This window comes from Heptranchias perlo, chromosome 4, assembly GCF_035084215.1.
Source record: "Heptranchias perlo isolate sHepPer1 chromosome 4, sHepPer1.hap1, whole genome shotgun sequence".
Taxonomy (NCBI): Eukaryota; Metazoa; Chordata; class Chondrichthyes; order Hexanchiformes; family Hexanchidae; genus Heptranchias; species Heptranchias perlo.
In genome coordinates this window covers 42381609-42396223 of record NC_090328.1, presented here as the reverse complement: position 1 = coordinate 42396223, position 14615 = coordinate 42381609, and the positions used below count along the sequence as shown (strand labels likewise).

General features: G+C 42.5%; 1 protein-coding gene across 1 annotated transcript in view; it reads right to left on the bottom strand.

Moving 5' to 3' along the window:
• adgrv1 (adhesion G protein-coupled receptor V1) overlaps positions 1 to 14615 on the bottom strand; it is a 507287-nt gene that overhangs the window by 289795 nt on the left and 202877 nt on the right. Inside the window, exons 47-53 of the mRNA XM_067982173.1 lie at positions 14270 to 14380; positions 10414 to 10678; positions 9922 to 10044; positions 7919 to 8141; positions 4863 to 5067; positions 4323 to 4469; positions 720 to 975 (exon numbers count right to left, since the gene is read on the bottom strand). Of these exons, the coding sequence (XP_067838274.1) occupies positions 720 to 975; positions 4323 to 4469; positions 4863 to 5067; positions 7919 to 8141; positions 9922 to 10044; positions 10414 to 10678; positions 14270 to 14380 (1330 nt within the window). The remainder of the gene's footprint in view (positions 1 to 719; positions 976 to 4322; positions 4470 to 4862; positions 5068 to 7918; positions 8142 to 9921; positions 10045 to 10413; positions 10679 to 14269; positions 14381 to 14615) is intronic.

The window sequence follows — 14615 nt, the reverse complement described above, 5'->3', positions numbered from 1 at the left end:
GACAAAAAAGCACTTTACAATACTCCTTATATTGGTGTGGTTGTCAGAATTTTTTAGATACATAATATAAACTTACCGGAGTAGATTTTGATTGTGTGACAGTGTAAAACGAGTGGTAGAAAATCGGCAGACTAATTTACATCTCTCCCAATTTAGTGGAAATAAAAATCAGGAGAGATATAAAATGGGCTGCCAATTCGCTATTACCTGTTTTACACTATTGCACAAAGTCAAAATCAACCCCACTTAATTGTAATATAAATTTTATTACATAGAATGTGAGGTGTTATTCTACTAAATAATATTGCATTTATATAGCAGTTTATCATGTGGAAACATCTAAAAGAGGTTTAAACAATTATTTTTTTCCCAAAGTGCAATAACTGTTGTTTTGCAAGCAAACACTACATCCATTTGCATTCGCAACATCCCATAAATAATGATGCGATGAATGAAAAGTTAAAATAATCACATTTTATGCTTCAACAATGAGAGGTCATCAGTAACAGAGAAATAGACCAAGTTATCTAAATGTGTATTACTTTTTGAAACTATTCCCCTCAAATTGTTAACAAATATAAACTTTTTTTTGCTTTTAAATAGCTAATACTAATTTTGCAACCTATCTGTTTAATTATAAATGATCAAAGACCTGCGTATTCAAGGGTTATCAAAACAGCTATGTGATTAATCCCAAATACTCATAAAATAATACTTACGTTCAGGCTCCTGCAGGGAGATGTAGAGTGAATCTGTGTGCCAGCCAACCACACCATAGGGCAAGCCATTAGGGAGAATAGTCAAAACAGCATTTCTCTTGTCGGAATCAATAATTGCTCCTTTGGCTTGGTCTTGCACACCCATTGTGGTAACATTCACAAGTGTTACAGTTACAATCTCAGCTACTTCTGGAATGTTGTCAGCTAGTACCGTAAGTGAAACTGTAGTGAGTGCTTGACTCTCTGCAAAAGTGAACTGTAATAATGGACCAATAGTTAATCACACAAAGAGTAAAACTTTCAAGACTAATTGTGGAACACTTCAGCACCGACTGGATCGATTGAAGAATGCTATCTCAAAGCAGCTATCTGACATGTTCCCAGTCATACATTATTTGGTAATTAAGGACAACACTGTCAGGCTACTACTTCTATAGCAGCATAATCGTTAAAGGAGAAGGACAAGTCTAGTGAGAGTACTTTCTGTTCATTCGGTCTGAAAAAAATATACAAAATATTGTTCTTGTAGCTGTTATCAGTAAAAGTGACTATGAACCTGTTGGATTGTTGTACAAACCCAACTGGTTCACTAATGTCCTTTAGGGAAGGAAAGCTTCTGTCTTCACCCAGTCTGACCTATATGTGACTTAAGTCCCAGATCAACATGGTTGACTCTTAACAGCCCTCTGAAGTGGTCGAGCAAGTCACTCAGGTGTATCAGGACATGTAGGTATGGGCAATAAATGCCAGCCTCGCCAACAATGCCCACATCCCAAGAATGAATTTTAAAAAAACATTTTTTTTTAAGGGGACCTACACTGGGATCATGCCCACTGGTTCCCTTCAGTGCTGACCCCGCCAGAGTTTGTAGGATCAGTGGAAGAGGAGGGCATAAACCACCACTGAGTCGCACCTCCAGTGTCTGACGACTCCATGGAGCTGGAAAATCTGGCCTCTCCCCTCCACCCCTGATCGCGGCCATATCCCCCTCATCTCTCTGTGCTAGTATGGCAATGAAGACATTTTTAAAATACTACACCTTTTCTCGCAGTTCCAGGCTGCTTCCCCGGACTGATTCCCTGACCCCCTCCCTTAAGGGACCACACACCAATCTGGGTGTTGGTACACCTGGGGCCCGATATTAGGAGGGAGGCGGGTTGCCAGCGGGGGGGTCGACTGGGCGCGTGGGTAACCCGCCCAGTAAAATCGGTCGGTTCCCCACGCGATTGTAAGTAAATTGAAGCCACTTACCTTGGCTTCCGGGTTTCGCGCTGGAAAGCTGCGCAGTGGGCGGACTGCGCACCCGCACATGGGCTGTCAGCTGGAGGAGCCCTATTTAAAGGGGCAGTCCTCCACTGACTGATGCTGCAGAAAGGAGCCAAAATTACAGCCCAGGGGGAAGGCTGCTCCCAGGTTTAATGATGCCTCACTCCAGGTCTTACTGGAAGGGGTGAGGAGGAGGGGGAGGACAGATCTTCTCCCCGGCAGACGGGAGGAAGTGGCCTGCCTCTGCCACCATGAAGGCCTGGCTCGAGGTGGCAGAGGAGGTCACTTGCACCACCAACATATCGCCCACCTACATACAGAGCAGGATGTGCTTCAATAACCTAAGTAGGTCAGCCGAAGTGAGTACACTTACTCATTCCCCTACACTCCGTCTGCCATATCACCGCCCCCACCCCACGTCTCCTTCTGCACTGCCAACACTACTCTGTCACATCACCCCTCACACCCACTCAAACCTCATCCTCATCTTACCTGAACTTACTCACCTCGCCAGTACTCATCCCACCACTACCACTCAATCCAATCCTCATACAATTTCATGGCTCTATCTCATACTCACCCTCTCATGCATCTCTTTCACAGTCAGCCTCACCCAACCTGCCACTACCTATGCTGCAGCCACAGGGCATGCATCATATATGGGTAGTAGGAAGCGTAAGGCAAACGTGTTGTGAGCATGAAGGGGATGCACAAGGGTGTTTGAGGGTTTGTTATGGTTTTTAACTTATATTGATTTCTGATCAACTCACGTTACATATTATATTGTCACCACTACTGCCACGTCTTGGCCATTCTTGACTGGCTTGTGCAATAATGCCCTTTCATGAGATTCTCCATGAACACCCTTGATGCCACCCATTGGGTCACCCTACAGTGGGTCTATGTGTAGTTGCACGACTACTTTGTGCTGGTGCCTGTTGCGCAGCACTGTGTTGTGTAGTTTCACGTGGCGGAAGTGGATGGCGTGCCTGGCGAGGATGGTGATGTTGCTCGTCCTCCAATGGAGTGATGAATGCAGCAATGGACCCCCCCACCCCCACCCTGACGATGTGAGTGTGAGGGGGTCCACAAAGTAGGTAAATGTGTTTGGACAGCAAAGTTTAGGGTATGATTTAATAATTTGGAGTGTGAGACAACAGTATGGCAGGCAAAACTTTGTCTGAGGTGGTAGAGTGCCCTGCTGCAATGAATGAGGGTTTACCCGGCACCTATTAAATGGACCTTTGCAGCTGCCACTGGCTGCTGGCTGCAACACGTCTGTTTAAACGGGGAGTTTTTCCCACAGAATGGGAAACACGCTCTGGGTAGTCCAAAATCTCCAACTAATGAGGTCTGTAAGTACCCAGATAATGATCATAAGTGGGATCCTGCCAGCTTTGATTGCCGGTGGGAGTCCCGCACGCGGGGGCTGCGCACGCACCGATTCGCGTCATTGGGGAACCCGAAAGTAGGCAGGTTAGAGCCGTGCTCCGGGACCGCTCCGGGAATCCCCAATTTTCGGAGCCCCCCCCCCCCGCCACGAACGCACCCGCTCGGCCATCCGAAAATTGACCCCAATATCTCACTTGGCATACCAGCGTCCAGTACTGTACCAGAACTCGAATTAGCTAAGGAAGTGGGAACTCATGGCATAAGGAGTTCCGGTTAAATCAACTTCTTAAATTGAACTCTAATAATGGGGGGAATTTTAATCCCCCATGACAGGCGGGACAGTTGGGTGAGGGGGGGTGGGAGGGAGGTTAAAATTTTAAAAATCTGAAACCCGACCCCAGCTCGCCTCTCAATCTGGCTGGCTGCCAGCCAGCAAACGGAAAAAATTCAAATGAGGTCCTGCCATTAAATTCGGCGGGACCTCCGCATTTCCCTCCCCGGCTCCCCGTAAATATCAGGGCCAATATGTTTGAGATTACCACAAACTCTAGAATTGGGGGCATAGGCTCCAGCTTAGAAGAGAGAAGGTACAAGGACAAATTAGATTTAACTACTTTATGCAGACAGTGGTGAATATGGGAATGACTACTGAGGTAGCCAGTGGAGGCAAACAGTGTAGTACCGGCCAGATGCACTGCAGTGTGTTTTCTGGGTCTGTACTTTTCTAAAACAAACAAAGATTGTGGAAATCACTTAAATGGGAATTGAAAAGTGATGAGTTTTAGCTCAGCGATTTTTGGAATATAAAGTAAAATGAAAGAAAATGTATTTTTCGGGTAAGATAGCAAAAATCTAATTCCCAAAACTTTGACCCAGCTCATCCACAAGATTTTGACCACAAAGGAACAAATTAACTGATATGAAAAGCAAGTAAAATATCCTTACTACTCCAGAAGTTGGAAAGATATCATTGGTGTTTCCACTGGTTGTCCACTGTACAGTCACAGGTCTGTGTGTTCCTCGCAGTCGTTCAATACTCAGAGTGACCACAGTGTCCTGTTCCAATTCTTCAACTTGCTTGGACAAGGAACTCTGGGGGATGGGGAGAAAAACATACTCTCAATCTTCGATGTTGCTTAGCTATAAAGTTCAGAATCTTGCAGTGAAGATTTCGTCTGTGACCTACTGGCAGTTAAATCGGAAGCCTATTTATAACAAAAATCCATTTACGTTTTCACTACAATAGTAGAAGAAATTTTGGCCAGTATTTTCAGGAATAGTGGATGTTTTCCCAATCACAAACACTGTATGGATGTAGCAATGCTACCACTTTAATTTTAGATTTATTGAACAAATAACCTTTTCATGTTAACACCACAAATCTGGAACTTAAGACATGTAAAATGCCTCCAAACTGGTTTTGTAACAATGAAGCATATTTATAGCAAAAAGCAAATCAATATGAACATGAGTACCTGCATTTACCTGTATAAAACCAATTATCCCATGTGCATTGTCATTTGATTGGATGACTATCGTCACTTGATCATTGAAACCGATCTCAGCTCCTCCTTTTGCATTTGTAAGCCTCACTGCAAAAAACTCATCATCCTCCGGTATATCATCATCAAGAATATTTATTGCTAGCACAGCTTCTTTATCCCCAGGTTCAAATATGAGCTCACCAGACCTAACAATTTAATAGGTGACAGTATATTTAGTAATTAATATTTACATTAATACTATGAGAACAACAGTAGCATGTTAATAGAATTTTAAAATATAATTAGGTTGCAGTTTTTAAGTTTATCCAAAGTTAGTTTTTTTTCTGTGAATTTGATTTGCTCTGTACACTTGTATATTTCTCTAATTCTACTTCACAATACATAATTTTTCAACTATTCTAACAATAAAGAAAGAAACAACTTTCAATTATATAGTGCCTTTCAGGTGTTCAGAATGGCCCAAAACACGTCACAAGCAGACTTACTTTTGAAGTGCAATCATTGTTATGTAGGCAAATACAGCAGCCAATTTGCATGCAGCAAGATTCCACAAACAGCAAATGAAATAAATGACCAGTTAGTCTGTTTTGGTGGTGTTGGTTAAGGGATAAATGTTGACCAGGATACCAGGACAACTCCCTGCTCTTCTTCAAATAATGCCAAGTGATCTTTTACCTGATCAGGCAGTTGGGGCATCTATTTAATATCTCCTCTGAAAGACAGTAACTCTGACAATGTACTGCAGTGAACTGTCAACCTATATCATTCGTGTAAGTCGTGAACCCACAATCTTCTGACTCAAAGGCAAGAATGCTACCAGTAAGCCAAGCTGACAATAGACAAACAATTAACATTTTATAGGCTATTCACGGCTAAAGGACTAATTGGCTTATCAAGCTATGACATTTGTAAAGAAAAGGGAAATTAGAAATAAACATATTGGGGAAATTTTCAACTGGAGTATATATTGGGTGGGCATCGGGCCGGTAATGCACTACACCTGCCTAATGGCTCTCGGGATAAATATTGGCTAAGAGACCGGGAAGATCTCCGCTGCTCTTCTTTGAATATTGTCATGGGAGCTTTTACGCCCGCCTTTGAGGGCAGACGGGGCCTTTGTTTAAAGTCTCAGCTGAAAGACGTCACCTCTGACGACAGTGCAGCACTTCCTCAGTACTGCACTGGAGCGTCAGCCTAGATTTTATGCTCAAGTCTCTGGAGTGGGATTTAAACCCACAACCTTCTGACTCAGAGGTGAGAGTGATACCCCTGAGCCACAGTTGACACCACAATGAAATCATGCATAAGTATGGGAACGACCAAAACGAAGAACATCCCTCAAAGCATTTTAGGTTTTATAAATTGGAACATAGAATACAATAGTAAAGAAGTAATGATACATTTGTACAAGGCATTGGTTAGGCCACAGTTGCCATACTGTGTGCAGTTTTGGGCTCCCCATAATAAAAGATATTAGGTCCACAGAAAGCGTACAGCGTAGATTCACCAGGATAAAACCAGGCATGGGAAACTCTGGTTATGAGGAGAGAATTGAGATACTTGAACCATATCCACTGGAGCAGGGAGGGCAAAGAGGAAATTGAATAGAGGTTTTTTTTAAATTATGAAGGATTTTGATCGACTGCACAGGAAAGGACCATTTCCTCTGGTAGCGGAATCTGTGATGAGGTTTCATCAACTTAAAATAGTCAAAAGGAGAGGGAGGCGAAGCGACAGGGGGATTTAGGGAGGGCATGGGTCCTAAGTGTCTGAAGGCATAGCTGCCAATGGTGGGGCGAAGGGAAGGGGATGGACAGGAGACCAAGTCAGAGGAGTGGGGAGCTCGGGAGGGGTGTAGGGCAGGAGGAGGGATGAGGCAATGGAGGTATTTGAACACTAGCATGAGAATTTTAAATTTGAGGAGTTGATGACCGGGAGTCAATGTAGGTCAACATAGAAAGGGGTTATGGGTGAGTGGGACTAAATGCGAGAAAGGCTGCGGGCATTGATTGAGCTAAAGTTTATGAGGGTTGGAGGATGGGAGGCCGGACAGGAGAGCAATGGAATAGTTGAGTCTGGAAGTGACAAAGGCATTGATGAAAGTTTCAGCAGCAGATGGAATGAGGCAGGGACGGAGGTGGGGATGTTACGAAGGTCGTCTTTGTGATGGAGAGACTATGGGGTTAGAAACTCAGCTCAGGGTAGAATAGAATGGCGATGATGCAAACAGTCTGGTTCAGCCTGAGACAATGGCTGGAGAGGGAGATGAAAATGGCAGCAAGGGTACAGAATTTGTGCCAGGGGCCGAAGACAATGGCTTCGGTCTTACCAATCTTTAGCTGTAGGAAACTGCAGCTTATCGAAGACTAGATGTTGGACAAGCAGTCTGTAAACACAAAGGCAATGGAGACGTTGAGAGAGGCAGTGGAGAGGTAGAGCTGGGTGTCATCAGCATACATGTGGAAGCTGACCCCATGTTTGTAGTCAGAAGGCTTGCAGGCCACAAGATCCAAGGGGAAGCTGGAATATAAAGGTAGAAATTATATTTGCAGACTTCCTTACCTTGCTGCCTGCCCCTCTCAGATCCTCTGATCTATAATCAAGTCCAGATGTAAGATGCAAGGCCTCACACCAACTTCTTCAGGTGCCCCTGCATCTGGGTGCTTTTCTTATGAACTTTGAGAAAATGAGGTGGGAAGGCCAGGAATTTCCCTTCGCCCCTCTTTTAATTGGGAATGTTTTGTCTGTGCCTGGTGATAGCACCCATGACTCCATCCCACCCTCTTGGGGAAATTCTGGAAATCACAGAGTAATGTAAAAGGTCTGGAGACCCCGGCGTAACAGGTCTCCGCCCTTATATTCTGTGTTTTTGTGCCCAGGAAATAAATGTTCCCCGGGCCCCAACATGTTTTGCTCAGCCCACCAAGGATCATTCCAGTCATATCAAAGTTGTCCCTCTCAGTTGTCTGGGAAAAAATGTATTACTTTCAAATAAAACAAATAAAGATGAAGCAGAGGCAAATCAGAAAGTCTTACCCTGGAATGAAATCTGATTGGTTAGATACAGAAGCTAACTCATAGATCCAGGAATCCAAATCACCTGCTGAAGCAATGAGGGTTTTAGTTCCATTAATTGAAGGAGCAGTGACAGAGAGCATATGATTTGATGGCGGGAGTTCCAGCACCAACGAAAACTGGCTGGTTGCTGAGTTCCATGTGTAGAGAGATGACTGATTTTCACCAGTCAACAGGAGATGAACTGAAAAAAAAAATTCTAAAATTAGTATTTGCATAATCTGCTCAACTGATCACAAATAAAAAACACTTCATGTAAAGTATGGCCATTAATTTGTAGAACAGCAGAATCTTCATTATCCACCGTATTGAAGGGCAACCCCCACCCACAATGGTTAATGGAATATGATCTATAACTGAGAGCCCTTTAATCTCCTTTCAGCAGGTACTCTGAATAAGGTTCATGAGCTTCTCTGTTTCATTCTAAGCTGAATGCTTTTCTATTTTAAAATAAATTCTGAATAGTCCGACTCCAGCTGGCCTCCCGATCTAAAACCCCAACTGCTATGAAAACTCTGGCAGTCCTGACTTTGTGTAAGTATTCTGGCAGATAACCGAGAATATGGGAAATAGGATAGAAAATAATTGAGGTTCTGCTGTAAGTGGTATTTACTGTCACATTGTTGAAAACATTAGGTGAAATTAGTGTTTAATATATGCAATTTGATCACATCAACTGATTAAGTTCTATCTTAAACTGGTTAGTGCCAGTAGTATATATATTCAAGATTGTTCAGTTTTGTATATAAATCTGATAAGTGATTGCCATTCAATAAATATTAACAAGCTTTACACCTATCTTACAGAAATGATTGTGCAAGAGATGGTAGTGGGTATTTTCTGATCAACTAGATCTCCACTCAATTGACAAAATGCACGATTCTGGAAGGTGGAGACAGAGAACGCCGGCATTGGAAGCTCCTGCCTCAAGCAAGCAGTAGCTTCACTTAAATATTAATTTGGGGGTGGTGATATCGCACACACCATTTCCTAACATTCTAGTGTGCAAGATATCATTTCTAAATCATTCTCATGTGAAATAGGTGCCCAGAGTTACTAGGTAATGTTAATTAAATAGAAGGTAATTGAAAGGATACAGTAATGTTAAATGAGAGTTTTTCAGTTATTACTTAATTGTTTTTCTTCATTCTTTTTCTGCTGGCACTTAGTTTCCCTTAAGGCTTTCTGCAAATTGTTCTTTTTTTTTGCTCCAGCACTATTATTGGCATCAACGGGAATCCCCTTATCAGAGGTATTTGGAAGAAGAGGAAGACCAATGGAGGGATAATATGCTGCACAAGAGGTGCTCTGTGACTATCTACTGGAACCCACACACCCACACCTGCAGACAGAGGTAAACCTACCCTGCTTTGGAATCAGTGCTGGTGGAGGCTTCTCTATCCAAAGGAAGCTGGGGCATAAGTCCCAATGGCATCACTGAAGTATGTGAGTGCCCAATTAACCATACTTTTAGACACTTCTTTAGAAGGATGCCAATCATAGGATGTCATGCTTTCATTGGTACTGTATTAAAGAAGGCATGACAGGGTAATTAAGAAATAGAGCAGTCTAATTGGCCACAACTGCCAAGATGCCACCAACTGTATCTGCAGGCCCTGGCACGCATACTTGGCAATGCCATCTGCTGCAAGGACAGCTGCAGCTAACAGGCAGCACAGGGTTGGGCACATCCAGTGAAAATAATGGTCAGTTGCAGCCTGAACGTGGCTCCACCTCCTTGCAGGCATGTTGCAATCCTGACCCATGAGGATGGTGTCGTGGAATAGCACAGAAGGCAACTCTCTTTGCAACTACCTCAAGACTGTAAAAAAAAACTTTGATCACATAAATTGTACAAGATAATTGAAAATCTTATACACTAATCTTTCTGCGCACCATTTATTTTTCATAAAGAATTCCATGATATACTTGATGGTTTGATGAGTTCATTTCTGGAGTCTTACCAAAGCCAGAGGGAGGTGTAAAAAGGTAGGTACTTCTCACAATGTTAATAGGAATAGACTGGACCAGTTTAAAAAAGGGCTGTCCTGTCTCCCAAATGTACACAAGACAGGAAGTATGGTTGCCTGTGAAGCATAATAAATGAAAATTTAGTAAATGCATTGGTGTATAAATAACGTGCCGTACCCAAAAGTGGCTAAAATAAAGAATCTGAAAGCCCTTTAATGAGCAAGGTTTAATGACAACAGTATCCTCGAAGAACTACAGAGTTGTTCATAAATCATCAAACACAAACTATTTCTAACAAAATTGAAGTTTATTAGACTGAAAAAGCAACAGCATTTTGCAAAAAAAAATCTGTAGTATAAACAACTTAGGTGTACTTTTAAGAATTCACACTCTGTCCACCAAAGGTTTAATTACCAAAGCGTTCCAGTGTAACAGGATGATAGAATGCTAATATCTATTTAAAAATAAACAACCCAATCACTGACCTCCTATGGCAGTGTTACCAAAGACGAGGTAGACGTCAGCCCCAACAGTCATGCTGCTAACATGCGTTGCTCTGTGAACCATCAAATTCTGGGGCTTGCTGAACTGGTCATCACTCCACTGATAGAGGACAGATACTTGGTTGAAGCTGAACTGGGAAACAGCCAGGTACAGTAGACTTCCTCGGTTAAACAGAGCGAGGCCTGTAGCCCCATGGGTTGGAAGGTTTTGGTGTAAAATAAATGAATGCTCATTCCATCTATAGACCTGTGTGCATATCAATTGAAACAGACTATTGATTTTAGATCCGAGAGGATGTTCAACTTACTCTCCACCATGTGAAACCATTGTGGAATCAGATTGTTTTTATTTTAGCTGTGAACACATCATGCAAAATTTAAAAACAATAGCGAGAGAAATTGGACCTCGTCTCATCTCGTCCCTTTTTCGGGCATAAAACGGGTGTTGAAGAGAAGCAATCTGGGTGGCGATCACCTGCGCCCAATCTGCACCGGAAGTGCGTTGATCGCTGTATTATTCGGGTCCTTTGCCTGTTTCACGACTTTTTTATGATATTGGTCTGTGCCAGCACCTGATTCACTCATTCTCAAGTCTGTCCAGCAAATCATGATGGGAACAATTGGGAAGCTGGCTGTAGAAGCCGTACTTAAAGTTTATGAAAAACTCTGGGATATTCCACCCCGACTCCATAACACGTTTAAGCACCTTCAGAAGGCCACATCACTCATTACACATCACTTGGTGAACTTCACTAATCTACACACCCCAATACAACCCATTGACCTCGTCCCTCAAGAACTTGTCAAGCAGCATCTTAAAGTATTGCAATGTACCCGTGCTTGTCACATCCACCAGTAACTGCCCCCAAGTAACTGTTACCCCAGTAACAGAAGTTAACAACTGTCTAAGAAAAATGTGCAAGCTGTGGCCAAGGCTGAGTGTCTCAGATTGGGATTTGGTACAACTGGCTGTGAGGGCAGGTGTTGAGCTCTGAGTTAACGGAAAAGTGCCTGTGATGGCCTTAACTGTGTGAAACAGAAGCATAGTACTGAGGTTGCGGAAAAAAACACCAGGGCCTAGGAAAAGAGAAGTGGGGAAAGCTGCAGTGTTAGCAGAGGGATGTTGGACAGCAGACAGGAATAGAAGGGGAGCTGGAAAGTTGCTTTAGGGTAGGCATATAATGTGGAAGCGCAATCTCAAGTGGCTCTAATTGCTGAAGCCTGGGCTGCGTCAGGTTGGGGGAGAGCAGGGAGGGCGAAGCTGAGGCCAAGGGATAGATTGAGCTCTAACATGACAGTAAGTTGGAGCTCATTGGGTAACTGGGAGTAGATCTGCATAGTTGTCGCAGGAGTCGGAAGTGAGCACTAGCAGGTAGATACCGCAGACCCAGAACCGCATGTCATTCACGTTGGGCACATCAATTTAAATGTGACATTCGTTTTTTTTCAGTGTACAGCCTACATGAGTTAATTTATAAACAGTAGTGAAATGAAGCTTTTGAATAATCTTATAAGCAACAGACCCAAAATTCCAATGATCCCACTCGGCTGCCAGAAGTGCAGCAAGACAGGACTTCTGCTTCCACTAGGGCCCCGACGCTGATCCACGGTCAGATCATCATAACATTGTTGGGTGGATTCTAACAGAAATAGGTGAGTTAAGTCACTGCAGGTCCAGAAAACTAAGGGACGGAGTGGAGGAAGGTGTTGCTAGGGTGCAGCTTCTGCATTTAAAGCTGAACTGCACTTGTTGGAGAAATAGAAAGCAGCAGGAAATAGACAATGCACCAGGCAAAGGAAACTGAAGAAGAGATGTAAACTTCACTGAGAATGACGTAATAATTAGCTAAAAATGAGGAGGGATTCCACTGTTGCAATGGGTAGCTAGAAACCTGCTGAAACAGCAATGCACACAACATGGAAGGAAGTGTTTCTGGCATTTTGTGGCACCTTCCTAACCCTGGTACCCCACTCCAATGCAGGAAGAAGTTTAATGAACTGACAAACAAAATTATATTATATAGCTCCAAGCTGTTAATTTCCTGCCCCTGAGACAATTGGCCAATATTTACCCTAAAAATTTAGTCTGCAGCCTCAGGATTTCACCCTGAGCACAAAGTGACCAGCAGTTACTCATTCACACAGATGCCTCCAACTATATAGCAATAACATAGTGCAATGCATGAATGAACTTTGAAGACTCACCTTCCCTGGAAGAACTTCGTAACAGCCATTATGATAACTCTCTAATAGTAGAAAAATTAAACAAGTATAATGAAAGAATGGGGATATGAGACTGACAATAACAAATATTCTTTTCTGATGCAGGAGAAAATAGCTCGCAATGTGAAAGAATGTCAGGCAACAGGAGAAGGAACAGCGGTCTTAAATCAGCAGGACGAAAAAGCAATTGAACTTGTGGACACTCATTCAGCTAATGCTGTAGGAGATGGAGACATGGGAGGACATGCACCCACAGTGGGTTTGTGCAGATCATGTGCTTATGATCAATCATCTCTTTTTTGAGGCACATGCTCGGAGATGACTCTTGCCTGAGCAGAACACTAAATTAAAATGGCAGTGGTAAACTGATTGCATGACTGATTATTTTTATCTCAGGAGAAACAAGAAGATAGAAAAAGGCTGGGGAAACAAAGAACTGGTGTCATGACTTTCCACAGCAGAAATGTGCCCATCAATGCCTCCAATTATATAGCCTATCACAAATTCACCAGTACTGATAGATGCACTTGGGTGACAAAAGGAGTGAAATTCAACTTCAGCAGTGGCGCAAAACTTGTGTTAGTAACTCAGCCATCTGTTATAAACCCCAATGACTTGAATAGAAAGGAAAACTGGGCAGGGTGTATTATAAGTGGCCAATTTTCTACTGCCCGCTTTGTGCCCTCGCCAAAGTTGAATTACACCTTCAGATAGTTTAGATGAGGAATTGACACATGGTCAATAAATATATATCACAAAGCGGGGAATCCCTATAGGAAACCCATTTCGAGGATAATTTTGGGAAAATCCGCAAACAAAAATTGCCTGAGGGAGGGAAGCGAAGATTTTCAGAACTTAAAGGCAAAACAAATTTTTCACAAAAAAAATGTTATGGCAATCTCTAGTACAGCTAAAGGAAATATAAACAATTCACTTCTGTGAATCCAGTTATGCCTTCATCGGGTCCTGCGGTCAGAAACGTCTGTAATATTCAGGCATTATTTACAGGGGCTGATTTTAGGGTGGAAATAACAGAATTTAGAAAGGGTGACGTATTCTGAACCCATCATTTGGATGGCTGCACTAGTTTGGTGTGGGGGAAGGGGGTGCTTCTTCCTTCAATCCGCACTTCCAGCAGAATTTATGGTGGAGCATAAATGGGATCAAAACTGAATAGATCCATCTTCTGCCCCAAATTACAGACCCCACCCCCAAATAAGCCAGGTCTCCACCCACTCATTTGATCAGAATTTCATGACCAACCTGATTAACTTTATTAACTAGCCAGGAACTGAAAGTCATCGTGGTTATTATATGCATCAAAATTTTTTTTCTGGTAGAATCTGTTTGGCCTTTTTCGTGACTGAGCCGACCAAAAATCCCATTATAGACATTGGGGTTGAAAGTACAGCAATTATACAGCTCAAGTCAGGTGCAGGAGGCACAACGAAGGCCAAAATCCTTGTTGTGTTTGAGTTAACTATCTCCAGAAGAGACAGCTCCCTTTAATTGCTGCTTCTCTTTTTTTTAACATCATTATAGAAATAATTGCTATCATGAAGTCGAGTTAATACAAGATTACGGTCACTAAATCTAGTGTAGTCTTAAAATTAACCTTTGAATTATTGTCAAGAGTGTCCACTTGACTACTAATGATCAAATAATCCTGGTTGTCCTGCGTAAAGTGTTTCACATCACTGGTTCTGGATACAGTCAGAGACTGAATCTGTGGGGAAAATCACAGCAAAGACTAAGACCATACTTTGAAATTATAACAATATTGTATCCATTTGATTTCATGTTCAAGCATTTCATATCACCACAATAGATATATAATAAAACTTCATTTAATAAAATATACAGTTTCGTATCATTTACTAAAAAACAGGCAAACATTTTGGTAAAAACATTACTCTGTAAAAAAAACTCAGATTTAAGTCTTAAGTCCTCAGTTTGAAAAT